Source organism: Vanellus vanellus (assembly GCF_965231255.1).
Source record: "Vanellus vanellus genome assembly, chromosome: 16".
In the NCBI taxonomy this organism is placed as follows: domain Eukaryota; kingdom Metazoa; phylum Chordata; class Aves; order Charadriiformes; family Charadriidae; genus Vanellus; species Vanellus vanellus.
The window spans coordinates 4,038,201-4,066,166 of record NC_138921.1 but is presented as its reverse complement, the minus strand read 5'-3'; the positions used below and the strand labels follow the sequence as shown (position 1 = coordinate 4,066,166).

Genomic DNA, 27,966 nt, shown 5'->3' with positions numbered 1-27,966 from the left:
CTGGTCCCAGTGCCTGGCTTGTTTGTCTGCCTCCTGATCAATCTCAGCTCGCTTAATTGTAAATCAATTTTTCTCTTATTGTACTGATGCAGATGGAGGTAGCTATGATGTTATTAATGATGCATCCAGCCCTGCTGCGGGGGACTGTTGCGCACAGCAAAGCTCTGCCCGACACAACTGGGAAATGAACTACCAAGAGGCAGCAATCTACCTCCAGGTGAGCCCTGCTGTTTGCTGTGTTGTGTGAAAAAAGGACTTCTGAAACTATGGTAGCTCTTGATTATAAGAAACAAAGAGCTTTGCTTTTAAGGTTAAAAAATTGGTGCTTTGCGAAGGAATCCACTCGAAGAGTGGGGAGATGCTGGAAGAATGTTCGAATGGGCTCTGGCAAGTCATTTGGGAGCGACTGAATAAGCTACCCATCCTCTCCCATCTCTCCCAGTGCCAAGGACTGCAGTAGAAGGATTCAGCACGTGTTCAGTTCTGCCGTCTTGCCATGGAGATTTCTGTAACTTGTCATAGATCATCATTTTATGTCTTCAGTTGCTCCGGGGTAAATGGTTGGTGCTATCCTGGAGACATTGCGTGTTCTGGAACTGCAAGTCCTAACCCTGCCTTGGCCACAGATTTGGTGGGTGGCCCTGGAATGCTTGTTAAGCATCAGTCAAACCCTGTAGGTCATGTAAGACACGAGCAGGTAGAGGTCTTAATTTCTACAAGAAGAAAGCATGCCCAGGAGTAAAATTTATCCTATTTAAAAAGAAAAAGCAACAAACAAACCCCAGCTGTGCTCCAGTTACAGGAAAAGCCATCGTTAAATCAACAAAGTTATAGTATTTTTAAGATCGCCGTACAGTCTGGTGTGATGAATTTGCTACCAAACCTGACCTTCTCCTAGAGCTGACCAGTCTGAAATTGTTGCTGGTTCCCTTACTGTCCAGCCTTCCTCCTTCTCTTTGTTCCCTTTCAAAGGCTCTGCAGTTTGAAGTGCTTTGGACCCAGTTAGGTTTTTTTGCTTAAACCACTGCAAGGTGGTTGAAAGCATTTGTTCCTCCATGCTGCTACATCACGGGACTGAGAAGTATTGCTTCTCTGATGTTTTAAAAAGGGGTAGGCTTGGACCTTGGTAATATTTCAGCTTTGTCGTATGCTAGAGCAGCACTGGCAATATAATGGTAGCCCCGGCTCCTCCCGGGCTTATGTTTAAGCTCATGATTATTGGAGATGCTCTGCAAAGGGTCATTGAGTTGCTGCAGTGCCTGATGGTAATGTACGCAGCAGGCTTGGCCCTTCAGATGCAGATTATTCTTGCTGCTGCCTTGACCAGTGGTCATGATGACAATGTCCTTGAAATGAAGTAGACATAACTTAAAGTGCACGCAGATTGTTTATTTGAACTAGTAGCTGCAGGCAAGAGTGTCTTATCTGAATAAGAGGACTTTGCTGTCCAGCAACGTTTTGAATTGCTTGGCTACCAAGAGGCAGAATTTAGACTATTTTTCATTCTGCAAGTGTGTTTTGTCAGGCGTGAATAAGAATGCCCTGCTGATCTAAGCTAGCGCTCTCTTTGAGTAGGGGGGGCCTGCGTTTTACGGAGCTTGCTGCTGGGTTTTGTCTTGTTCACAATCTGGCTCACTGACCCAGCAGTGTGTGTTTGTTCTTAAAGAGAATGTGAGTTTGCCTGTGAGATGAATAAATGAGAAACATTTGAAACCCTCTTCTGAATTAGTCTCGAGGATGCTTCACTTCTTAAAGGAGATCCTGTTTCCTGACTCTGTTATCCATTTGCAGTCACAGTTATTCTGCTTTGATAGTAATAGCTTACTGTCCTTACAGTAATTGCTTATCTGGAAGGATGTTAATTTGAAAAAAGCACAACTTCTTGTGTATCTGAGTGTCCCAGCTGAGGAAAAATAATCTCTTGTGACAGTTTCCAAGAGGCAGCAAGTTTCCTGTGAGTGACAAAGGCTCCCTTGCTTAAACCATTGACTCAAGAAGTAGAAGAAGCTGTTGGGTGGTTCTGCATGAAAAACCTCTAAATTCTCCCCAAACTAAGTTTTGTCCTAGAGGTAAAAATAGTAATGATGTAGCTGTTTAAAAACCAGTTGGAGGCAAACTGTTAAGATGGAGTATCTGACCTTTTAATGTTAATTAAGCTTTCTAGTTAAGAGGGAATGACAAATCGGCATAGAGACTTGTTAATTTTTCATGGAGTCTGTCTTCTCACCTTCCTGAAGCAGAAAACACTGTGTGCGCTGCAGTGTTTTCTCCCAGACATTTTGCGAGGCCAAGATAAGGAGCAACTGTCAGCCAGGTGCCCTGGAGCTTATCTGTGTGGTTTTTGCGTTCTGTCCTGGAGAAGTTTAATCAAATAAGTCTGTAAACATGTGGAAGTGGTTGCAAGTAAATGAAGTGCTGTGTTTATGTTGGGATGTTGGCTAAAGTTTCTTTGCCTACCTTTATAAAGTCTTTCAGCACTCTTCCTCATTTTGAAAAGGCTCAAGGGTTTCTGAAACAGGAGTTTGTGGGTATTAATGAGTTTCATTACTGAAATATGCTTATGAACAGAAGGGGATGTCCCATGTGCGTAGAGTTCATTCCTCAATAAACAAATTAATGTCAGGCTGTAAAGTGGGGATATTCTGTCGGGAATTGTATCTAATCCTTATAAAAGTCTGCGTTCTTCACGTGGAAAGCTCTGTTACAGTACCGAGAGTCACTAATGCTGTTCTCTTCTTTATTCCTGCTGCCTTAGGAAGGAGAAAATAATGATAAATTCTTCACTCACCCCAAAAATGCCAAAGCACTTGCTGCCTACCTCTTTGCACACAATCACCTTTTCTACCTAATGGAGCTGAGCACAGCACTGCTTCTCCTGTTGCTGTCTCTCTGCGAGGCGCCCGCTGTTCCTATGCTCCGTCTTGGCATCTTTGTAAGTACTTTGGGGCAAAATGAAGTAGTTGGCCTGTTTTGCAGGGGTGGGTAAGAGGAAAAAGAAAGCTAAACATAGAGGAAGAAGGTAGCAGTAGTAGGAAAAAAGCCACCTGGCTTTTCTTCTGTAAATTGGTTGACAGAAGATACACCAGCCACCAAACCCTCCTTTTTTTCACCTGATGTGCATAGACCACGATGAAAGTGACACTTATTTCATGTTATCGTGGAATCATAGAATAGTTTGGGTTGGAAGGAGCCTTTAAAGCCCATCTAGTCCAACCCCCCAGCTGTGAGCAGGGACATCTTCAACTAAAATGTGGTGCATTTTGCATGTTCCAGTGGAGAAGGGGTCCTTCAGCACTGCCAAAAGCTGTGTTCTGTTCCAAAGCTTGATCGGAACCCTGTCTGTGGTTGTCCAGAACATCTATTTCAAGAGAAAACCCTTCTCCATGTAAATTCTTTCTGCTCCAGCAGCTTTTCCTGCATTTCACTAAAAAAATTGCAGTCTCAAACTTTTTTAAAAGGTTTTTGTTTGAGTTGCTGGTGTCTTGCCCTTTTGATTCAAATGTAGCAATACATTTTTTTGATGTTATTCAAGTCCAAAAGGGACGTGGATTTCCGGGAAATTCTGGCTGATACCGAATAGAGGAAAATTCTACAGGCTTTAATAAAAGCACAAAGCAGTAAATATAGAAAATATGAAAAACAGTGCTGTGCTAGCTTTAAGAGTGGCCTTGGGTTTTCCTGCATGTCACAGAGCTGTGCTCAGACTGTTGTCAAACCCACGTGCTGCTTGAAAAAGGAAGGGCAGAAGTGTGGCCTCTGATGCGCTGCTGTTTGTGATGAGAAGCGCTGGTTGAAGCTTTGTATCGTAACAGGTCCATGCAACCCTGGAGCTGTTTGCGTTAATTGTGGTAGTCTTTGAACTCTCGATGAAGATGAGGTGGCTGGGCTTCCAAACCTTTATCAGGCACAAAAGGACTATGGTGAAGGTAAGTTGTCTGTTTCATTGTCAGTGTTTCTCTTTGAGCATCTTTGGGAAACAAAGGACCGGATTAAATATTGGCCTGTACTGTAGCAGCGATAACGTAGCTGTGTGTCCCAGCTGCCAAATGATTCGTGTGAGATCTCTAAGCTCTTAGAGACACCTCCCACCCTTAAAGCGTCCAAATAAATGAGTGGTCAGTAAGAGCTTTGCCTTTCCTAAAAGGAAACTGCAGCTGTGCCTCTCATGAAACCCCTTTTTTTGCAGACTTGCGTGCTGTTTGTACAGTTCATAGAGGCCATCGTGGTGTTGGTGCGCCAAACCTCACATGTCCGGATAACGAGAGCTCTGCGCTGTATCTTCTTGGTGGACTGCCGTTACTGTGGTGCCGTCAGAAGGTGACTAGTCAGCTGGCTGGGTTTCTGCTGTCACGCCTGGGACTGGGGTGGAGCAAAAGCACTCTGATCCTGCAGGCATCTCAGGAAAATAAGTGTCTTTCATGCACATTTCAGATCTTGGAGATCTTTAATTGCGACTGAAGTGTACTTAGCGTCTTGCCTATGTATGGACATTTTGTAGGTATTAGCTTTGGATGTGCTTTTGTGTACTGTCCTCAGCTATATGAACTACCTCCACTACGTGAATGTGGCTGCATTGTTTCTGGCTCCTAGGTTTGCCTGTAAACTGCACAATGAATCACAGAGCTAGTCTTTAGTCAGGAGAAGGAAAGTTGGCAGGGTAACATTAGCATTGTTTGCAGTACCTGAGAGCTGACTGCAAAGGACAGATAGCTAGCTTGGAAACGGTCTTAACTTACCTATTTTTCTGATTTTAATCCTTGGAGGGAGTGGGAAGAAAGTCCACAAGTGTGGTGTGGTGTTGGGTTTTTTTTCCGTGCTAACCTGGAGGAGAATACATACGAGTTTTAGTTTGTTAATGTTTTCTTATTTTTCAGAAATCTGCGACAGATCTTCCAGTCCCTCCCGCCATTTATTGACATTCTTCTCCTCCTGCTTTTCTTCATGGTGATTTTTGCCATTCTGGGTGAGTTGTATTTATGGAAGGTGAAGTGATGCTTTTAACCAGTTATTTTCCAAAAGCAATACAAATGGCCTGGATTAATATAAAGCCGATCAGGTTCGGAGTCCTGCCAGGATCTTGCATTAATCTGCATTCATCTGGAAGGCAGAATTAGAGATCCAAAAAATCTAGAAGCTGGGTATTTGATTTTGAGACGAAGGTCCTTTAGACCTTTTCCAGATGATAGTCTGTGGTATGTGTTTGTGGTTTCCAAGTTCTGTTGCCGTCAACTATTCCTCAATCTTATAAGTTTAGTCTATGTTCCCACCACTGCCTGGGTCTGTAGTGTACCTGCTACAGTCCTGTACTCAAACCATCCCCAGAAAGTCTGTTTTCTGAAAGGATCGATGAAATGCTGATGAGACATACTGGCAAATCTGTACAGAGAAGGCCTTCCAGATATTCTCCTTTTCATGCTGTCAGAGAGGGCTTACTCTTTGTGTGACCTTCTCTTTGGGGACAGAGACTTGCCGCTTTGCTGCTTGACATTAAACAGATTGTATTTTTGTTTGTTCTTTCCCCTCCCTTCTGTGCTGCTTCTTTAGGTTTTTACTTGTTTTCTCCTAACCACTCCGATCCGGTGAGTGTCACTGATTCTTTCAACTGAAGCTTGAGTCCCGTTTTGACTTAAGAATCAAACATGACTGCGTAGACGTAGCTTATTCCTGTGTGGTGGCCTGGGAGGCCAGATGCCAGCTGGTCAGAGGCTGCTTGGCAGTGTTACCCTGGTTTACCCCCTGCTGGGAAGGAAGACGGTGCAGAGAACTGCCTCAAAGACAGGATGTCCCAAAGGGAAGGTTTAGGGAGTTGTTCCTTGTTCTTGGTGTTGTAATTCAGTCAAACGAGCCACCTGCTGCTGTCCCCAGGGGAGGAAGGTATCTGGGTGAAAGCTCAGCCGCCTCAGACTGTGGCTGTCAAGAGTCCAGCAGCCACTAGTGCCTGCTGCTGCCGAGTCTGTAGCTTGCTGGGGGTAACTACTACAAAAATGCGTAGATGAGCTTTTAATTATTTTAAACTCTTCACACGCCATCTCTCGGGGACCTTTAAAAAGGACCAATGCTGAAGTACCCTTTCCCTAGGGAAGGCATTAGGGAATTGTAGAAGTGCCTGTATTCAAGTGGGTGGGCGGGTTGGCTGTTCGGCTTTTGAATGAAATGTCACTATGAAATTCTCCTTGCATTTTGTCATGGGAGTTTTTTCTTTCAGTACTTCAATACCTTAGAGAACAGCCTCGTGAATCTCTTCGTGCTTTTGACCACTTCAAAGTAAGTTCATGCTTTTCTAGCTCAGTCTTTCCCTTTGTCCCTAAAGAAGTCTAGCAAAGCCAAGAGTTTATTTGCAGAAAAGCTCTGTCTCCAAATGCGACCCCTTTCCTCTGCATGAGAGAGAGATTTCCTGGGTCAGCCTGCATGGGAAGAACTGGTATTTCATTTTGGTGTAGGACACTGTGACCTCAGATGCGGAGTTATCTCTAAGTGACTCGGACCACTTCATCACTGTGAGGGCAATAAGAGGGGAAATGGCTTTATTAGGCCTTGGTCCAAGAAGGGAAAGTTTCTATTTGTGCTCCTTTGTCAGCCGACAGTTTGCAGTTGTGAAGTAACTTCCCGTTCCTCTGCTTCGTTTCACCTATCTGCTAGGAAAGGGGGATAACAACAGTGGGTAAATATTGATCTGCTGTCAGGGAGAGCTCTGAGGATTAGGAAATTGGCAAAGGATGGAATAAATCTGAGGTTGTGACACTCTTACACCAAGGCTGTACTGCTGTTGTTTCTAAGTATCAAAGGACAACTCTTAGCCACGTTACAAATCCCCTTTGCCCATTTGGTTTTTGGGATGTGCAAGGAGTGTGCTTTTCATATTTATATTGTTTATCATGCTCTTGTTGCTGTGCACAAACTTCTGTGTCCTGAGCAACCACATGTTTTGCAGAAACATGCAAATCTCTGGGTGTAAGTTTACAAACACACACCTGTGTCCTGTGCCTCTTGCCTTTGTAGTGGGAAGAGGCTATTTGGTGCTTAAACTTGTGTCTTTTTCGGTTGCAGTTTCCCTGATGTGATGATGCCATCTTATGCCCGGAACCCCTGGTCCTGTGTCTTCTTCATAGTGTATCTCTCCATTGAGCTGTACTTCATCATGAACTTGGTGAGTTTCCTGATGAAGCGCTTGACTTCTCTCTGCCTGACTTTGGAGCTCATTGTCCAGCAGAGTCTTCCCCATTCCCAAGAGTGCTCTGTAATAATCTCAGACCCTTTGGCAGAATACTTCTAGAAATGGCAGCTTTGCTACAGATAGGATTCTTTTAATGTTTAACCACAAGGAATTGAACTAAATCATGGAAAACAGAACGATACGAGTATCTTTCAACTTCTCTCACATTAATATCACGCTTGGAGTGACATACTCAGTTGCATGAAATTTATTGTCCTTTTCTGTCTTAATTATTTATCATAAAATGGCATTTTATTATCTGGACTTGCCTGAAAGACTTTGTAAATCAGTTTGAAGGGGATGGAATTAATAAGTATGGCAGGACTTGAAGAGTGCTGATGACTGCAGTGTGAGCGTATGGCTGCTGTGCTGGTTCTGCTTCTTGCAGCATCTAGGGCAGGGTTGAGACCAGCCCTGGGGAGGATGTGAGTGGTGAAAAAGGGCTTGCCAAAGGAGTTGAGGAATTTTGCAACCCAAAGTGAGCGATTTGATGCTTGTAGCGGCATTGGATTTCACTGCCGCTGTCCCAGATGGAGGGTTAGCTTTGATATGTGTTTGCCAAAGGTCCCGTGAAAGGGTGAGTCCGGAGAGCAGCCCTCAAAACCTGCTTTCTAGGAAAAGATCAGTGCACTTCAACGAACCTTTTGGTACTGTTCTCTTGGCATGTGTGGGGTTTAGCCTTACCTCTTAAAACCACTGGTGCGTATTAGGAGGCCAGAAACACATGAACCCTCCTCTAAAAAGTGGATCAGTGTGTGTGCAGTGTGCTTTGGGATCCCGTATGGCCAATGGGCCCTCACTGTCTCCATTCCGCTTCAGAGAGTGTAACGCTTAGTAAATTCCTCCTGCAGGCAATGCCTCTCGTTACCTGTCTAGGCTGGGTGTTCCTGCCTGTTGGAGAAGCTCTAGCTCAGGTAGCTGCAGTGTATAAGGATCAAAACGTGACTTTCTCTCCTGTCTTCTCTCTGCAGCTTCTCGCTGTTGTGTTCGACACTTTCAATGACATCGAGAAGAGGAAGTTTAAGTCTTTGCTGCTGCACAAGCGCACGGCCATACAGCATGCCTACCGCTTGCTGATCACCAAACAGGTACAGGGCTCTGCAGGGAGGCTTAGAACAGCCTGGGGTGCGGCAGGAGGGGGAGGTCAGCAGTGTTTTAAGAACACCAGTGGTCTGGAGCGTTTAAAGAGCATATTCCAAAAAAAAATTATTTATATCTGTTGACTCTAATCATACTCACCAAGGGCTACTGTTTGTTTTTTGTTTTTAATTCATGTAACTTGTTTATATCAGTTTCTGGAGAAAAAACAAAGTAGTCCGAATTTCAGCCCCATGTGAGATTATGGAAGCATCTTGATCAAATGAGTGACACTTGTTCTGTAGTGCATGCAATCATTAATTTCTCTTGATTCACTGTGGGTCACTTGAGGACTTGCTTTGCAAGCACCAATACTTAGAGGAGGGGTGGGTCATACAAGTGAAGATACAGTTGCTAGATACTGCGTGAGTAAATGGTGCAGAAGTAATTCACCTACAAACAGTTCTTTACAGGGACAGAGCGCTTGGGGGAGAGGGCTGATTTCTTGCTTAACTTGTGGAGCAGCAAGAGAAATAAGGCCCCAAAATAACTAACCCACTTCTAGTAGATTAGTTCATGGTTAGGGCACATAGCTGATAGTCTTAAAAAAGCACTAGTAATGGGATCTGTTAGGCTGTCTGCAGATTTCCCAAGAAGAGTGGTTGAACTCTGTTGCTTGGGACGTCTGGTTGGATGATTTTCACATGATGGGGCAAGAGGGAACAGTTCTGCATTTGCTGGAGGGACCGATTGCCAGGAGAGCTTTCTGATCTCTGTGCTCTGGGATAATCTCAGTACGTTAAAGTAATAGCTTAGGGTTCTTTTGGGGCTTAGTTATAATGGCATCTTACAATAATGTAGAAATCCTGCTTAAAACAAATCTAGAGTGAGAATTAAATGCGCTAGCCTCTATGTGCTTCTGCCTGATGTCGCTGCTTATGACAATGTTCCCTTGTTTCTAGAGGCCGTCTGGAATTTCCTTCAAGCACTTTGAAGGGCTATTGCGGTTTTACAAGCCTCGGATGTGTGCCAGAGAGCGATATCTCACTTTCAAAGCACTGAATCAAAGCAATACTCCTTTAGTCAGGTAAGATGGTCTTACTGCTGCACCCAGACCAGGGAAGTTGCTTCACTCTCTGAAGCTAGGCTGTACTTTGGAGAGGATGGCTGGGTTTATGGAATGAACATTGACTGAGATGTGGGAATAGAGTTGTGTGATTGAAAGGATTTGCTGGGAAGAAGGGAGCTTGGAGGGGTGAGTACTCTGAGAGTTGAGGTTTTTCTTCAGAGGTGATGGAGTTCCTGCGTGCCCTCTTGTGGATACAGCGCTCTGCTGGCAGTCACCACGCAGTCTCTGTTTCCCACCTCCACTCCCAGAACGGAGGAGCGAGAAATTGAGGAACAGCATTAGAGCCTGCAAGGAGCATTTCTTCACACAGTGCAGCCTCGCAGCTTAACAAGTTTTTGTCTTTTCCAGCAGCTGGCTGTGCCCCCCAGGGTTTTGTTAATTAAAATCTGGTTCTGCTGGTGCTTTCAGGACTGTCATCCTCTGTGTTATGAGGCAGAGAATTGCCATTCGAGTGGGTGGGTGCAGCTGACTCCAGCCAGCATGGAAGGAGAGGGAATTGGACCAGGAGACCTTCTCTTCCTTTTCCTTTGTTCTGGCCACAGACAGGCTCGGAATGCATCTCCTGTGAAACAGGTGCCAATGCTTCTCCTTAAAGTCAAGTGCCACAGAGGAGTGTTGAAAATGGCACAGGGAGAAAGACTGTGTTGTGAAATTTAGGCACCTAATGACACCAGTAAGAATCTGAAAAGTTCAGCATCCTCACTTTCAGACACCTACAGTTGTTAACAGGCCTGACCCTGAGCACCTAGACAGGCACTCATGTTTTATGAGTTTCTTTGCTTTCATGTCCTTTTTCAAATTTCATTGCTGCCTTGAAAAGCAAATGTGCAAAGGTGTTAGAAAAGGACTGTACAAGTAATTAGGACAGTCCAAGACTTCTTCGTGAAGAGTAGTACAATCTCTGTCCCTTGGAGTCTGCTATCTGAGTCTCAGGTCTTTCAGTGGTAAAATTCTGGGGTTCAGTACAGTTTCCTCTAAGGTCTATAGTGTCACAGAAAGAAGGTAGGCTTTGCCCCCTGTTCTGGCTACTGTCAGTCAGTAACCTTTGGCCAGACTGGGAAGAAGTCAGTGTTGAGTTATATCAGCTATGGTGGCAATTCTAATAAGGAGTTAATAACTTCCAGGGACTCACTACTGATGATGCCTGACAAGGACAACTAAGGATCTAATCAACTCCAAGTCTCTGATCAGATGCTTCTGTTCTGTTTTGCAGTTTAAAGGATTTTTACAATTTCTATGAAGTTGTTGGCTTAAAATGGAAGGTAAGTATTTACTGGATGGAGAAGAGGGGAAGTATGTGTGGGAGGGAGAGCAAAGGAGGCCAGTGGCTAAAGAGGAGGTGGGTAAGAGACAAAGGCAATGTAAAAGAAGCAGATGATGGGGTTAAGGTGGGTCTCCATCACTGCGCGTTTTTTGTATGAATGGAGCATTGGCGACTTCTGATGGCGGCTGTTCTGCTTCCAGGCAAAACGAAATCGCGAACACTGGTTTGATGACCTTCCACGGACAGCGTTTCTTATTTTTAAAGGTAACAAGCTGTGTTTTCATGATGGCATGCGTTCAACTAACAGGAAGAACGTTTCTTTACAAAGACAGGGCCCTCTGAAGGAACCTTCTCTTACGTTCCTGGTAAACAGCTGAGGGAAGGCCGGCTAACCAGCTCTCTGTGTATTCAGAGCCTTCAAGGCCAGAGCCTTGTATTCAGAGTCTCCAAGGAAGATTTCTGTCATGTAAATATTCCCTGTGCTCTGACCCCAACCCTGGCTTCCTTAAAATAAGAGACCTCTTGGCAGAAGATCTGTAGCGATCCAGACCCTGAGATCATGGAGGGCTGTATTCCTTTTTCAGCGTGGAGGTTATATGGGGATTTATGATTGCTGAATCTAGCAGAGTTTATAGGTTTGTTTCGCCATATCGCAGGCAGCAACTCACAACAGTGACTGTGGAGTGGGATTTGTTTTCACAAAAGCCACTAGGCTTCCTAGTCCTAAGACCAAGTGCAGCTGCTAGGGAAGGGGAAAGAGGTCTGAAATACCTGTCAGTGTAATCTGTCTTGAAAATGTGATTTATTTCCCATGTCACAAGTTTCCTGACTGAATGTAGCCGTTCAGAAATAAGAACTTACCTGCAATTCCTTTTTGGTGTCATATGTTGGTGGGAAACAGTTAACACCATCTTGATCCAAACACGCAGCTGCCATACGAGTCCTACATATCTCTGCCCTCAACCCTCCTTGACAGCATATGTGGTGGTCCAAGCGTGGGCAGTGCTTCAGCACCCGCATTTACCTCTGTCCACATCACAAACCTAGCACATAGAGAAAAATAAGGTATCTTGGGGGTTAAGGATAGTGAGTTCATTCCTGGTAAAATTCTAGAGGAAATTTGAACTTGGTCCCAAGAAGGAGAAGTTAATAATCTGCTAATTTACTTAGTTTCGGTGCTCGGGATTGGTATGAAAAATGCTCTTTAAGGAGAAGATAGAGGAAGCTGCATGTGAGGTATGGAAGATCGTGTAAACGTTTATTGTGTTGTACTTTCCTTCATACAGGCATCAACATCCTTGTGAAGTCCCATGTGTTCCAATACACCATGTGTAAGTAGAAGTAACGAGCCGTCTCTCTGCTAGACTCCCTTGATTGCATGGGTTTTTGGTTTGAGCCACGGCTTACGTACACATTCTGGAGTTTTGGTGGAGATAGAGGGAACTGCGTGCCCGTACTGACTGCTGCTGCAGCCTGGGCTCTCGGCTCCCACTGGGTCAAGTCTTCTGGAGAGGCTTGTTTGTTCACTGCTTCATAATGTGCTTGTGGGTCTGATTCTGTAGGAGTCGGCTTGTTGCATTTGGGTAGGGTGGTGGTTAGCTTTCACAAGGCTTGAGGTTTTTATCTTGCAGCTGAAGGATGCTGGGTAAGGAACTCCTTTGCCAGTCAACCACCTTCTTCTGTTTGCACTTGAGAAGGTGCAAACATCCTCGTTGCTGGAAGGATTGCTTGGCAACTGTACTGCCTGCAAGAATCATTCTGTGCTCCTCTTCTCTAGAGGAGAAAGAGTGCTTACTTGTGGTGTTACTCTCTGTGTTCTAAACGATCTGTTCCTACTCAGTAATTTGGGGGGGGGGGTTTGAATGTTGGAAGAGAAGATTTTTTTGTAAATTAGGATGCTAAACTAAAAGGAGTGGGGTGGGGTGGAGTGAGGAGATCTGAGTGAAAAAGAGAAGTCCTGCGTCTTCAGTTCTCAGGATTTGAATGTTGGGGAGTAGCAATAGATTCAGGCTGACAGGACTTTAGCCTGCACTGTTGGGGACTCTTCTTTTGTCCTGCGCTTTTGGGTACCTAGTTGTTCTTGAGATCTTGTTCCAGAACTAGGGGGAAGCTGAAATACACAGGTAATAACAAGGCAGAGTGTAAAATAATTATGAATAGAAATGATTGAGTGTGATTCACACCACTGTTTTGTTTTAGTTTTGTTTCTTTCTGCAGATAAAGGTATTTTATCTGTTAAAGGCCTGGGAAAAGTCAGGGTAGAAGTTTTGCATCTCTCCCGAGTTATGAGTTCAATTTGTTAGTTGAATTGGAAACACTGACCCTGCCACTTGTCCTATATTGTATTCTTTTTGTTAGCCTAGGAAATGGATGTTCTCTGGTCCAGGAGTGTGTTTGCTATGGGTTTTTACTTTGTTTTCCAGATACTGTGGTGGCTGTGAATGGAATTTGGATTCTTGTTGAAACCTTCATGCTGCAAGGTAGGAAACATCACAGCTTGTTTCTTGACTATGATGCTGGGGGATTGTGAAAAGGGAAGGCTAGAAAAAGTTCTTCTCGTGTCTTGCAGGAGGGAATTTCTTCTCCAGAAACGTCCCGTGGAGCTACATAGTCTTCCTCACAAGTAAGCTGATGCGTCCCAGCAGAGCTGCGTCATTCCATAAGGGGTTGGGAGGGGAATAGAAAGCTCTGCTCCCGGAAGATTATTCAGTTTGAAGTTAAAACTTAGCCACAGGTGCACAGGCTCCAACTAGAACAATGCTGTGCCTGGCAGGGATTGTCAGCATCCACACAGGACCCATGCGAACACTGCTGTGCTGTTATGCGGCTCCATGCGCTGCCGCAGTCTGGGGAGCCCCTTACCTCTGGTGCAACTCTCTGCCAAAGCTGCTCTATTACTCTTAAAACTGGCTTCAGCCCTGAGGGCAGAATAGCCTCGTTTGTTAGGCACAGTGAGCAAAGTGATAAGCTCCTGCAGACTTGTGATGGCTCTGTGTGGAGTTGCTCCCATCGCTCTGCGCTGCACCGGCTATTCCAGGAGGCATTACCAGCTCTGATCTGATTGCAGCTGCGAGCTGGCTCTCTGCCACGCAAAGCAAGGCAGTCCTGTTGGACTACGGAGCGCAGGGGCATGCTGAGGAAAAGACTGAAATGACTAGATGAACTAGCTGATGAGCTGAGCTTTCTAATTGAACATCATCCTCTCCATAAACGTGTACCTTAGTCTTCCTTTTCGGCCCAAGTTTATAAGCAATTGCATCTTCATGTGCTGGTTCATTGCACTGCCATGGAACTCTTCAATGATGTGAATTCACTTTCCTTCTCCTGTCAGTGTCTCTTGCTCAAGAGGAGAAGCAAAGTATAGCTCCACTGAATCAAAACAGTGTGTAAAACTGCAGTAGGAGGTTCTTTGGAGGATCTGGGGGAGGTTGCTAACCTCTTATTTGACTGCTGGGTAGCTCTAGTGCTTCCCTGGCCATTAGTCTTCAAAACACTTGTTATGAAAGCTTGAAGGCAGAGAGACTGTGCAACACTTCTTTTCACAAGGATGTTGTCATCCAGCTCTTCTCTTTGCTTCTCTTCCACCCCTGCTCCTTGGAACCCGGAAAGAAAGATTTTGGCATAACAAACAGGGCATCATCACGCTATTACGGTGTTTTTTAACCTACAGGCCCAGAATGTCCTGCCAGGACAGAAGGTGAAAGTAGATGGCTCCTCTTTGAAAGGATCTCTCCCTGTAGGTCAAGGCTAGGCTATGGGATGTGGATATGTTCCACTGAGATAGAAGGAAATGAACAGGCAGGACTGAATTCCCTGCAGCACTTTCTGGCCTTTACTACGGGAGCTTGTGCCTCAACATTTACAGCGTGTTAGCCAACTAAGTGTTTTGTAGACTGTTCTGGACAGAAATCGCCACGAATACAGGAAAATGTGTTGATTTGGAGGGAAAATGTCTCTTTGGCATCTCACCAAGAATAAGGAGGATGGGTGGGGGTCTGTTAAACCTGCCTTCAGAAGCCCTGTACTTAAAGCACCACACATCTTTGAGGGCAAGCCTTTGCATAAGCCCTCTGTGTGATGCTGCTTATTTCTGACCGTGGTTGTCATCTCGTTTTACAGTCTATGGCGTGGAGCTGCTCCTGAAGACCACTGGTCTGGGGCCAGTTGAATACCTGTCCTCAGGCTGGAATCTGTAAGTGCACACTGATGTTTTTGAGAGAGAGGTGGTCAAAATTGTTGAGTTAGAAAGACCAGCTTCTGAGATGAGTTTTTAGGCCTGTAGACAAGACCATCAGCAGGCTATTGTAATTCTTTTGGCCTTGTACATCTTGTTAAGCTGGAGCAGCACCAAGTACCTCTTCTCTGCTGAAGCACTTGTGATAAGTCGTTACTGTTATTTTATTCTTTTCTTTCCAGCTTTGACTTCTCAGTCACCCTGTTTGCATTTTTGGGGCTCATGGCACTGGCGTTTAACATGGAGCCATTCTACTTCATCGTGGTCTTGCGACCCCTTCAGCTGCTGAGGTGAGACGGGAAGGCTGGAGGGGTGGGTACAGAGAGCAGGTGGGGAAGAAAACAGCCTGGCTTGTTTTTCCATCAATCCAGTTGGGGACCGAGCTCCTTCCCAGGAGAGGGCAAGGATTGCTCTGTGGGTACATGACCATGGCAAACAGGAATTGCGTGGGGTAATGAGATTAGCCAGAGTTATCAAAATGAACGATAACAAAAACTTGGGATGGGATATGAAACCCCGTGCTCTGGAGCTTAAGCTGATCTCTAATAGAGATCAAGGGATTTACCGGGGGCAGATTATCCTGTGTCTGCCTTCGTGGGGTTCTTACACCTCCTCTGAATTGCCTGATGCTGTTCAGAGAAAAGCTATTCTGTCAGGGTGAGACAGTCTGAGCCAGTTTAATAATTTCCATTGAATTACCAGAAATTACAGTTTTCAAAGGATGCTGCTTTCTAGGGTGAAGTACAACCTGGCGCTAACTGCATCTCACACTTTAAGCAAGACTGCGGCCTGTAACCCCTCTGCAGCTCAGTGAGATGAGTCTGATTAACCCTCTCCTTTCGAGGCTGTTACGGAGGTACATTCACCTTCGCAGAACACTTTGAGAGCCATACGGAGAAGGCATTTGAGGCAAAATGTTGTTTTTGTTAAAAATAAGCTAATGTAATTTAGCTCTTCAGTGAGGATTTAAAGAACACTTTATAACACTCGAGGGAGAAAAAAAAAATAACGTTTTCTCTGTTGCTCCCCTGCCAAAGCCTGTGTTTGGCAGCTGTGTTTCTCTGTAAAGGCTGATGGAGTTGCCAAATCTTAAATTAGCAGGCACAATGTAGTTTTCTTTCATCAATTTTTTATTGGGTCGTGGGGGAAACACAGAGAAAGCTTGTGTCTGAGGAAAGGAGTAATGAATCCTGACCCTGCGCACAGGAATAGTTCTTATGATTTTTATTTTTTAAAAAATAGCTATTTACGCATCATGCTATGTAAGAAGAGGTTGATTTTTTTTTTTTCCTTGAGGTTCCTCAATCCTGTAAACACTTAGCTGAATGTGTCATAAGCATTCAGATGGGACAGCAAGACATTGTTAGCTGAGTGGAGACCACTTGAGCGAGAGCAGATCCTGCAGGTTTGGTGTCAGAAACCTTACTGTTCATTGCCCTGGGAGGTACAGAGAACTGTGATACTCTCTTTAACTATTTCCAGCAACACCAGGAAAGTGGCAGTGCATAGGTAACAACTGGCTTCTCCTTTCAGGCTCTTTAAATTGAAGAAACGCTACAGAAATGTCCTGGACACTATGTTTGAGTTGTTCCCCCGGATGGCCAGGTACTAACTTATTTTCTTTGGGTGATGGTGGGGAGTGGGGACAGGTTTAGTGTCCAGGGCTTGAGTCAGGATAGGGACCTGTCAAACCTGCTAAAGGTGTTTATGCTCTGATTTTTCAAAAGATTGTTACCGATTCTGCAGTGTGCTGCAGTGGGGTGTTAATCTTCAAAATTCTCGGAGCAGTATGCAGTATGCAACACTTCAGCACCCTGGGCCTCCTCCTGCTTTTGTGTTAGGAGGATAACTAAGAGTCGATGCTTGTTTAATTTTTCTCCCCCATCCCGGCTTTTGGTGAGAGGGGAGGCCTATTTGGGAGGAACATTGGCACGAATATACCCAGTGACAGCTGTTTCCCTGTCCTTAGCGCAGCCACTCGAGAGCATTATTGTGAAATGGTGGGGCAGAAGGAGCTTGGTGCTGGCACCCTCAGACCTTATTGCCTTGAAGGAGGTCTGAGCAGAGCATGTTAGCGAGAGAACCCCATTCTTGGCACAGTCCCTGCATCCAAGGGCATGGAGAGGGCAGAAACAGTGTGTGTTGTTCTTTAGTAAAGAAACTGTGGAGAGACGTTTGTTTACCAGAAAAAGACGGACTGGGAGGGAATCCAGGCTGCTCTTTAGTTTCTTTCTTCAGTGAGTGGCAAACTCCTTGTCCAAGGACCTCTTGAATGAGAGCAGGCAAAGAACTGCAGAGCCACGGTGGCAGGGAGGGTGGTCTGGGGTTTTGAGTGCTGCTTTCCATCCCTTGGAAATTCCTTCCACAGCAACCAGCCTGTGACCTTGTGCTTCCCTGCCCTAGCAACTCTTCAGTAGCACGGTACTCTTTCTGTTTTTTGCCTCCAGCCTGGGTTTAACCCTGCTGATCTTCTACTATTGCTTTGCCATTGTTGGCATGGAGTTCTTTGCTGGCGTGGTCTACCCGAACTGCTGCAAGTGAGTACCACAAATCCATCCCCCTCTGCAATGGTTTCGGTGCACAGCCAGGAGCAGTGAGCTCTGGCAGCTCCATTTCCCTGTGGAGAAGGGGCCGGAGGATGGGTCTGAATGGGGTTTTGCAGCTAAGGCAACGTGCTGTGAAAATCTAGGAGACACTTCACTTCTCTAGGTAAGATTGGATGAAACGGCTTTCGCATTGCGTTTGGAAAGGGAGAGATTTCTGTGGTAGGGTTGGCTGGTTTTAATGAGCTCTGTAACTTGCCTCAGGTGCCTACGCTGTGAGGACTTCTTCATGGTACTGTGGCTGGAAACTCTTGTAAAATCTACTCTAGAGTGAAGTTGAGATTTTTATCTTGGTGATGTCAGAGTTGCTTGGCCAGATGTGTTACATATTTAGGCCTCACTTTGTACCAAGATAAATTCACCTGGTCTTGGAAGCTAAGCTGTCTTTGCCCTTTTCATCTTAAATGATGGCAGACCACTTGGAAACACCGATCTTTAAGGGTGTGAGCCAAAGAGTCTAACTCAAACGCTCAATTTCTCTGGTATGATATTTGCTGAATGATTAGAAAGACTCCATGTGCTCCCTGGGTTTGTGCTGAGCTGTGAAGGAGGGAGGCTTTCTTTCAGAGAAAAAGGCAAGTGTTGGCCAAGAGGTAGAAACTGCCACCCTACTCAACAACTTCTTTGTTTTGGTATTTATAACCCTTAAGGTTTTCCTTGTTCTTCTGGTTCTCTTCTCATTCTTTGTCCTGGTTTCTCCAACCAGCACAAGCACAGTCGCAGATTCCTACCGTTGGGTGAATCATACAGTTGGCAACAAGACGGTTGTGGAAGAAGGTTATTACTATCTCAACAACTTCGACAACATTTTGAACAGCTTTGGTAAGGGCATTTTTGTCTGTAGCAAAGACTATTCATTAGTGCATCTGTGTTCCTGCAGAGCTGGCTGGCAGGACTGTAGTGCTCACGTAAGCCTGGGACTCTCCCATAGAGTCCTGCTAATGCACCTCAAATGCTCAGCATCCTGTTCTTTCTGTCTGGAGAACTCCAGCTGACTAATTGTGCCATGACTGTTTTGCAAGGTAAGCAGACGGCTCTTAAAAGCCAGTGCGAAGCCAGCAGATCTGTTCTGACTGGTGTTCAGACCAGACTTGCAGAGATGTTTAAGGAGGGCTTTAAGTCACTACCCTTCTAAAGAACAAATAGTGATGTTAATACATTTTCTCTAAACCCACTGATGAAGAATAGTTTGAATGTGTTGATTACTCTTCATGATTTTTCTTAATGTGTGAGCAGAAATTATTATCTCCTGGAGATTTCAGAGGTCTCCGTACTCTCTGGTGGAAAGAGTCAGGTGTGTTTCTGATTATTTTAAGAAATACAGATTAAGCCATGCTCCTGGTTTTGTGAGTTTCTCCCCCTTTGTCTGAAGTACTTGCAATGATGGTCTGCATTCTGTCTCCAGATTTGCTGGCTGTATTGAAACTTTGGTGTCTTGCGTCAGTCTTCCCTGTCAAATACTTTGTCTAAGAATCACTGTAAATTAGGTCAGGATGGATAAACCGACTGTCTATATTTTTTCTCCCACTTGTACAGTCACACTGTTTGAGCTGACAGTTGTCAATGACTGGTACATCATCATGGTGAGTAAACCTCAGCTACCTTATGTGTATAGACAGCACAGACTCTTTGCCAGCTGAGCTAGATCTTCCCCGCCACCACTGCTTTCTTCCCCTCATGATTGGAGATGGGCCCAACATTGTCACTTCTTGTTGCCAGATACCTTTTGGTCCTGATTGTTGGGTGGCATTTGAGCTCTGGCATGCTGCTGGGCACGTTTTCTTGTGAATCTTGACCAGCCTTCAGGCCAAGTTTCACAATCTGGACAAATGAAGTCACTGCGTATTCCAGCTTGTCACCCTGCTGTCCAAGCTGTGTTCTCATGGCAGCAATGGCTCTTACAGCCGCAAGGTTTAAATGTTCTGTATATAGGAACCTCTCTTTTTAGCTTGAGAGGCAGATTAACTGCCAGGACCAGTTGGGGCATTGAGCATTGTAAAGGCAGTCCCTGGGGCTAGCTGTGGAGCCATGAATGAGAGATAGAAAGTGTTTATGCTGCTTTATGTCTGCTGGCAAGCAGTTAACAGCAGGCTCTTCCTTCTTTTGTGCACTACTGACTTCTTCCCTCCTCTTTAGGAAGGGGTGACATCCCAGACCACTCACTGGAGCCGTCTTTACTTCATGATCTTCTATATCGTGACCATGGTAGGTTTCTGGACAGGCTTTGTGCATCAAATAGTGGGGATGAGTAGGGCAGACAGCTTTTACTGTGTTCCAGAGGGAGCTTCCATCCCTAAATGAGGACAGCTTTACTCTTCTACATAAATGTCTTCCAAAACCAGCTGTGAGTCCACACTACTTGCAGAAAGGTCAATTTATGGGGGGCCTGGGACAAGGACTAGAGCAGCACAAGAGTTTTGTTCTGTCCCCATTGTGGTTGACTGTAAGCAGTTTACTCACAGGTAGATGTGATGTGCATCCCCTCTGCCATGGAGGAGCTGGGGAGCATAGGGTTGAAGGACAGACCAAATGTTCAGCTTCCTCTTGAATCGGGCTGGAAGAACCCCCAGCAGCAGCCTCCTGATCTCTTCTGTTCATGTTCTCTCCCAGGTGGTGATGACAATCATCGTGGCTTTTATTCTGGATGCTTTTGTCTTCCGCATGAACTACACTCGGAAGAACCAAGATTCAGAAGGTCAGAACTGAGGACTGGTTGACCTACAACGTTGTCTTCTCTCCCTGGTGTCTTATGTCTGTAAGAGAGAATGGGATTGGCCAGCAAAGACCAGATTTTTTTTTTTTTTTAGCCTGACTTCCTAAGATCATTCTTCTGCTTTTGTGTGATATTCCTAACTGTCCTCTCTGCTCTGCCCTGCATCTCTCCCCCAGCATTTTTTTTTTTTTTTTAAAACCAATTTCCCTTCCTCACTAATAGACTCACCAGCATGTGTCTCCAAGTGGTTTGCCCGGCGTTCAGGTACCAAAACACTGGATCCAAGTGGTTTGTCAGCAGTCTTTGCCATGACATGCAGGACAACAGATGCTACCTATCCAGTTCTTTCCACATCTCCCAGTTGTTTAGACTGGTGACTACGTGCTGGTTTTGGATATACCTTTCTGTACCTTTTAGGAACTGAGAGTGACTAGTCGCTCCATCCCCTCACCCCTGTGAGTCATAAGTTTTACTCACCGTCCTTTGTCTCCCGAGCTGGGTGTCTGAAACTGCATGTAACTTCATCACCTGCTAATTTTGGTGCCATAAGCACATATTAAACTCCTATAGCCCCTTTCCTGCTATTCCTTCGGGTGATCCACATCCAGACTTTTCTATTCGTTCTCTGTGCAGACTAATCTTAATAATTCTTTACACTTGTCTGCAGGAAGGAGATATAGCTACTGCACTCATACATTTAATACCAGAGAATCTTCTCCACAGAAATGTCATGAAGGCCTCAGCCACAGAAGCAGCTTTGATCAGCTCCTCATCTTTTTTAGGTGCCAGAAGATCAAATTTGTGTAGCGCAGGCCTGTAGGAGCCTGGCATTGTTACAGAAACTCTTTTCATCGTGACCCCTCCTGCACCCAGTTTGAAGGGTGCAGTGAAAGACATTTGTTAGCACTGAACTCCTGAGCTGCGTTAGGCAGTTGAAGGTCAAGAGACAGCAATGCCTGTGTGATTATTTGCTTTGCTAGTTAGTTTACAGGCAAGCAAAAAGCTACAAGATATTTTTTTTAAGATACCAAGGAGCCTGACTTTCCAAAAAGCTGAGATGTTTGCTGGCCCTATACACTAGTTAACGTCTTCCCTGCCTCGTTGGGAGACAAGGATGTACATGTCACAGAAGCAGATCCAGACTGTCCCTGACATCTGGCTTGGTCCCATGTGCCGTTAAGCTTTGCCTTCCAGGATTATCATAGCGGCTGATGAAGCAATGTTCATCTTGGAGACTTTTTATCCCTCTTCTCTTTTTCTTGCCTCTCCAGAAGACAACGGCATTGTGCTGGAGAAGGAGATCTCCAAGGAGGAAGTGGTTGGCATAATCGAGCTGTACAAGCGGAGTTCAGCTGCCGCTGAAACCGCTCAGCTGCAGAAGATCGTTTTGCAGATGGACAAATATGGGGTAAGAGGAAACGCTTACTGCAACTTCTCAGCTTCAGGGGAGGGAGGTGTGCCAGGGCCACATGCCTTTTTGCTGTCTTAAGTGAGAAAGCCACATGTGTCTTTGTAGTGTTGAGAGCTGAGCTACTGGAGGGGCTCTGCAGCATTAACACAAAGTTTTGCTGCTCTAGAAAAGTAGCAGCTGAATTTCCCCTGCGCTCTGAATAGCCTTGACAAAGGCTCGTTGCTGTTGCCTGCAAACAAAGAGCTGTCCTGGCTCAGTACTGACTGGAAAAAAGTATATTTATTTTTCTTGAAGGAAGCCACTGTCTTGTAATTCTCCTGCTTCTCCCTCTGTGCCATCGTACACTTTAGCTTGGACAGTCCTGAAACATTACGCAGCAATATCATGGTATCGATTCCAAACACCAGGCTTCCTTTCTCCATGGCACTGCGTCCATTTTCATTCCAAAACAGGACGGACAATTGGAAAAATGAGCTGACCTGGGTAACTGCTCTTTTTTCAGAACCGTTGTCTCATGCATCCAGGAAGAGCTTAAGTGGTTGTTTTAATAATAGCCATTATATTCTTATATCACCAGTACAAATTGCAGGTGCTACAGTCTCTTAGGCAACCTTTATTTGCTTTGGTTGGCTTGGTAGTTAAAGGCTGAGCTCTTGTTCACACTGGCAAAATTCAAAATAATGATGATGATGATCAGAAACACTTTTCAAGACAATAAACCAAAGGAGGATGCCATCCTCAGCCTTGCAATGGAGTCCAGAATGATGGTGCCAGACCTGAAGTTTCTTTTGCTGCTCAGTCCTGTTCACGTAACTCATGGGGTCAGAGAGAAATTCAGACTTTGGCACTCTGTTTACATGATTTAAGTAGTACAGGCCCATGGAGTAACTGGTGTGGTCTAGACAACTGGGACCTGAAATTGTTCTTAGATGAGATTTGGAAGCTTGGGTTTGAGCCTTGTTCCAGGCACTGCTGTTACTTTCATCTGACTAAATTAAGCCCCACTGGTAGGTGCATCTGCCCGAGCTACAGCTCCTTCTGTAGTCTTTGGGGAACTGCTCAGTGTGATTCGGCTCAGCCTGCAGTAGATGCCTGCATTTGTTCAGGTGATGTGCATCCTAAAATGCCTTTCTCCACTGGCAACAGAAGGAGCCCGGGATAGTCAAGCTCATCATGGATGATGGGTGTGCGCATGAAGGATGCCTGAAGTTCCAGGGACTGATCCTGTGAGCTGCTCAGTGCCCGATGAATGGGTTTGTTTGTTTGTTTTTTCCTCCTCCTTCCCCCAACTCTTTAGCAAACGTCAACACTGTTTCTGGGACGCAGATCAAGGACCAAGAGTGATTTGAGCATGAAGATGTATGAGGAGGAGATACAGGTATGTGGGCCTGAGTTGGAAATACCAGCAAGTCTGGTGAGCAGAACATTGCCTAGAATAACAACCCATCCTTTTAAACACTGGAGGCCGCCTTCCTCCAAGACCCAGGCAGCCACATGCTCTGTGAGAAGGTCGGGCAGTAGGTGAGGTGTACATTATATTGATCCGTTCTTGCACTCGGGGACTTTCTTTAAACCACCGAGTGCATCAGAGCCTCCTCAGTGGGTCCAGGTGCCCGGTGTGCGCAGGTATGCGTCAGCCAAGTCACAGTGACTGTGTACTGGGTGTGTGTGTGGGCACGCCAGCTTGGCTGAGCTTACCTAAACTCACCGGGGTGGACGTGTTTGCTGAGGCTACCAGCACATGCGTGGTGCATTCCTGGGGCTTGGCTGCTGAGCTCTAATTTGTTAAGCCACTGGAATGTGATTGTGTTTGAGCTGGGGCGTGTCTGTCTGACACACAAACCCGAGCGTTCTCCCAGGCAGAGTGCTGCTTGGTGTGAGCCCTGCTGCCTGGTTTTCCTTCAGCATAGCAGGCTAACAAAGATGGGAAACGCTTAAGACAACTGACTCTCTAGATTTATTTTTTTTAGGGCATTCCTGCTAGTGCCCTTCGTTGTTGGGAGCTTTATGCCATGGATTTGGTCAGCGTAGCGCCTGCCAGACATTCATCTCCATGTTGAAGGTCATGGGCTCATGTAATGATTAGTGCTGAAAGAATTAATCTTGGAACCATTTGAATCTGTTCTTTGTCCCTTGGGCAGCTAGCTTGGGGATGAGTTCTTCACTCCCTCTGACTGACAAAAATAAACATGTTATTTGCTGTGGAGCTGGGTGGAAATCTTCAGGGAAGCTCCCCGCCTGTTCTGCTTTATCTCTGATTCAGGGATGTAACATGTTGTAACGCCCTGGGCGCTGCCCAGGATTGGGAGCAACACTGCAAATCCCAAACGTCACAGGGACATCGATACTAGAGTCCTAGACGTTCAGGAGGGATGTCCTGAGAGAGGGATGTTTCCTTGTCCGGGTTTTTCAGTTCAGCCAACTGTAGCTGAGCCACAGCTAGTAATTCTTGCTCAGACTGCAGATGGCAAGGTCTCGGTGTGTCCATCACAGCCATGCTGCAGTTAACCAGGTGGTTCCAGGAGGTTAGGCTGTATCCAGGGCTTTGGGAAGAGCCCCTTTGTGCCTGAGCACACGTGCCCTCCCATGGCAGAGCAGCTGAGGGCTCTGCCCTTTGGGGTCCTGCTGGGGGGCTGCAAGGCCGGTGTGGGGCAGAGCCTGATCTCGCTGTGTTTGATGTCCTGTTGCAGGAATGGTATGAGGAGCATTCCCGAAAAGAGGAATATCAGGCACCATCGCAAGAGCCTGCGTCTGCTTCCAACAGCTCTCTGAAGCCCCTGAGCCTCCGACAGCGCTCCCAGACCGTCATTTAGGCCTAGCTAACGCAAGCCGCCTTCTATGCAATAACCTAGAGTATTACTTCACAGCGTATATATTGGGATGATGTATATAGATCTGTTCAGTGTACTGTTCGGCTTTAGGGTCTAAATCTTTTCCCCTAGGCAGCAAAAAAAAAAAAAAAAAAAAAAAAAAAAGCCCGGGGGACTCTGCGTGGGGCTGCTACACACAGGTTGAGCATGATGCCCACGCTCAGCCCAGAGCGAACATCTCGGACAGAACAGAGACCTTCTCCATCTGAGCCACTTCCCAGGCTCCAGCCCGCTGTTTGTCTTACCACTAACAGACCTTGGGGAAAGAGATGTGTAATCCATTAACAGCAGGAAACGCGCTGAAGCCACCTGCTTAATATTAAAACTTTTGCCCTTTTTGAAGATCTCTTCTGCTTAAAGGGTACCATTAACCTAGGAGTAAAAGATCAGGGAGTGAGTTTTTTTTTTCTTCTCCACTTTCCTTATGCGAAGAAAGGGGAGGTGGTATGAAATTTCAGCACTTTTGGAAGAGCAGTCTGCTTTTTCCCTCCTTTTTGGCACACCTAAATGCACTCCCTGTAGTAGATCCAGCTCTGATGATTGAATTTAGCTGTCCCCGAGCTGTTCTGTGGCAGCTGGAGACAGAACTTGAGGGCCAGCATCTCATCGTGTTATCACCATAGGTGGGACAGGAGTTGGGGGAGACAAACTCTGTCTCCACTGTAGCTATCCAGCATCTGCATCGCTGCTGGTCAGTTCTGCCTGTGGCGCTGCCTGGGACTGGGATCACCTCTGGAAACCACAAAGTTCCTGTCTCTGTTCAGCAAGGGGGAGGATTCTGCGGGGTGATGGTGGCTCTTGACCTCAGCCACTTGGCCACCTGCTCTGTAAATGGCAAATCTCTGGCTGGTCCGTAGCTCAGATAGATGACTAGAAGGAAAAAATGGAAAGTTTACAGCTCTGAGGCTGACTTATTTCTGCCTGGCTCTGGGTTAAGGAGAGCTTAGGGGCATCGGAGAGTACTGCTGGTTAGTCCTCAGCCAGGTCATTGCTTTGTTTATGCAGGTGAGCGAGTCCCAGCGCAGCAGTATTGCTCCTCCCTTGCTCTCACCCTTGCAGAAGCGTTCCTCAGGCTGGCAAATGCTGACTGAGTTGCACTTTAGGAGCATCCACTGAAGAGCTTTACTGTTCCCCTGAATTTTGGATGCAGGAGGAACATGTAAGACGATGATTCTTCTCACCCGTCTGCTTCTCTGCAGCCGCCAAGGAGGCTGCCAGACCTGGTAGCTGAGGGATGGGAAGGAAGGGGGGGGGAAAGGATCCCTTCCCAGCTATGCCACGGTTGTTCTGTGATCATGGCAGGTTGCATCATCGCTCGTGTTTCATTGCCCGCACAGTGGTGAGAACCTCTCTCTGTTAAGTCCTGGTTTTCTTCCCTGTTCAGCACAGAAGGTGCTGAGGGCTCGAACTATCTGCCAGCTCGAGGCTCCCCTCACCTCTTGCTGGTTTGGATCTTTCTCAGGTTCAGAGTAAGAGTAGAGCTTGCTGGGGAGGCTTTCTCCTTCCTCCAGATAGATCAGGTGGTGGGAGGGAGATCTGTGTCCCCGTTCCCTTTCTCCCACATACCTATTTTTTTCCTTGGCAGCCTCGCCACACGGCACAAGGACAGCGGGAGAGGACTGATCCTACCTGGGCAGCTCAGGAGCATTTCCTGGGTGGATGAGACTTTTTAAAAGTAGGCAAGACAGAGCTGCTTCTGAAAAATCTCTCCCTGCATAGCACGGTGGGAACATTTGGGATGGGAAGAGCATACCAGCGCCTGCTCTCAACCCTTGCCAAATTCCCTGGCTGCCTCAGGGCAACTCTTTGTTTCCTTTTTGGGTACTGCAGGTATGAAACTACTTCTGAGCTGAACCGTGAAGGACCTTAAAGGGCTGTTTTCCGAACCATAAATTCAACCACAAATTAATGAGCAGTGCAGTTGTTGCTCTTGCAGTTGCTCTGCATGGAGTCGCAGCCTGGGAGGTTTATCCAGATTAGTCCTGGGGCTGGAGGAGATGTTGTTTATTCTGTTTTCATGTTGTGGGCAGGATAAACAAGCACTGTGAAGGTTAGGGGAGGGGGGAAACGTGGCCGTGTTTTAAACTCCGCATTCCCCTACAGCCCATTTCTCCTTGCAGGGCTGTCACTGATATTTTTTGGGGCGGGGCGGGGGGGAGTGTTTTCTGGGTTGAAAGGAGCTGCAGTGTTAAGCTGTGTTGAGGGGGACATTAACCTGCTTTACATGCAATAACAGAGTTCTTGAGTCACGGGGACAGGAACGCTCGGGCCGGGGTTCAGGGCTCAGGTGCTGCTTCTGTGGTTTTGTGCTGAGGTGTCGATCCGCCCCCGTGGACACACTGTATTCATTATTTTTGTAAACCAAGGAGGGTCGCAGCAGTTTACTTCTTCCATATAACTTTGGAAGGAAACAAAGTTTGAGTACGGGGCATCCCCTTCTATTTATCTTCCTCTCCCCCACCTGACACACAGACTAACGAGAGACAATCATTTTGTAGGGAGCAAGGGAGGAAGCACTGCGGGATTTTGTATGCTGGCGTTTTGTTTATAAAATGATTTTATGGACATGTCTGTAAAATGTTCTCTAGATATTTTTTTTTTTTTTTTTTCCAAGCACACTAATAAAAAGCATCCTCAGCTTTGTAAAAGCAGCGGCTTCCTTTCCTCCTTCCCGTGTTATTCCAGAAGCAGGGCTTGGCACCAGCTGAAGCATTTCCAGAGTGTTTGAAGAGGAGCGGTGCCCGCCTCCCCTCTCCGGTGGCAACTGCTTGCGTGGGCATATTTTGCGTGCGTGCCCTGCCGAGCTGCTCCCAATTCTTGTGCCTGGACGTTGCAAAGCTCAGCTTCCCTTCTTTTTTTTTTCCTAAAGATAAAGCTTTCAAACTTACACTTTTTTAAAGCTACCCCAATGCACTGTTTAAGATTAGAAGGATTTGGGTTTAGGGGTTTGGTTTTTTTTTTTACCCTGTACCTCTGTATTGGTATGTTGGCTGTGGTTTTGGTTGCTCTGGCTCTGCTGCGTGTAGGGAAGTGGGACTCGTCTCCCCGGATAATTCCAGCAGCTGCTGGTAACTTGTGAGCAGGTTCAGGGCAGAGCCAATAGCTGCAGGCACAGGGAGCGTCATTTTTTTGTGAAAACCCTTATCTTGTTAGAAAAAGGAGAAAATTATCCAGGCCTGGGAGCCTGCTGGCACCCCTAGAAGGGAGCAGGAACCCGATCCGGCCGTTGCGCTTCTTGCAAAACAGCCCCTCTCTCCCCACGGAACAGAAATGTGGTTGTCCGTCTGTAACGGCGGTTTGCTTTCCAGCCCCACGGACCCTCCGGCAAGGAGCAGAAGCACCGGCCCACCCCCTTGGCTTCCCCTGGGACCCGTGGGCCGTCCCGCCGGTGTCCCCATCCCCGGGGAGCTGAGTCATGCCCCTTCGCAGCCCGTGCTGACCCCGTGCCGTGG

At 46.3% G+C, this 27,966-nt stretch overlaps 1 protein-coding gene across 1 annotated transcript; it reads left to right on the top strand.

Annotated features, from left to right (window-relative positions):
- The first annotated feature begins 169 nt into the window (after nucleotides 1-169).
- Nucleotides 170-25,744, top strand: TPCN1 (two pore segment channel 1). The gene is made up of 26 exons (XM_082491668.1): nucleotides 170-217; nucleotides 2,756-2,932; nucleotides 3,813-3,926; nucleotides 4,187-4,317; nucleotides 4,875-4,963; nucleotides 5,545-5,579; nucleotides 6,206-6,264; nucleotides 7,048-7,147; nucleotides 8,185-8,301; nucleotides 9,253-9,377; nucleotides 10,633-10,681; nucleotides 10,884-10,947; nucleotides 11,970-12,014; nucleotides 13,107-13,163; nucleotides 13,253-13,306; nucleotides 14,803-14,875; nucleotides 15,100-15,207; nucleotides 16,451-16,522; nucleotides 17,365-17,454; nucleotides 18,227-18,342; nucleotides 19,057-19,103; nucleotides 19,657-19,725; nucleotides 20,131-20,215; nucleotides 21,505-21,641; nucleotides 22,942-23,022; nucleotides 24,335-25,744. Exons 1-26 carry the CDS (start codon nucleotides 185-187, stop codon nucleotides 24,455-24,457), a joined length of 2,250 nt encoding a protein of 749 aa, XP_082347794.1. The 5' UTR covers nucleotides 170-184; the 3' UTR covers nucleotides 24,458-25,744.
- Nucleotides 25,745-27,966: the final 2,222 nt, after the last annotated feature.

What these genes read in the sequence shown, in the direction of transcription:
- TPCN1 (XM_082491668.1), top strand. Translation starts at nt 185, where the DNA reads ATGAACTACCAAGAGGCAGCAATCTACCTCCAG. An exon ending in GGTGATTTTTGCCATTCTGG is followed by an intron (nt 4,964 to 5,544) that starts GTGAGTTGTATT and finishes CTGCTTCTTTAG; the next exon opens with GTTTTTACTTGTTTTCTCCT. An exon ending in AGCGTTTCTTATTTTTAAAG is followed by an intron (nt 10,948 to 11,969) that starts GTAACAAGCTGT and finishes TCCTTCATACAG; the next exon opens with GCATCAACATCCTTGTGAAG.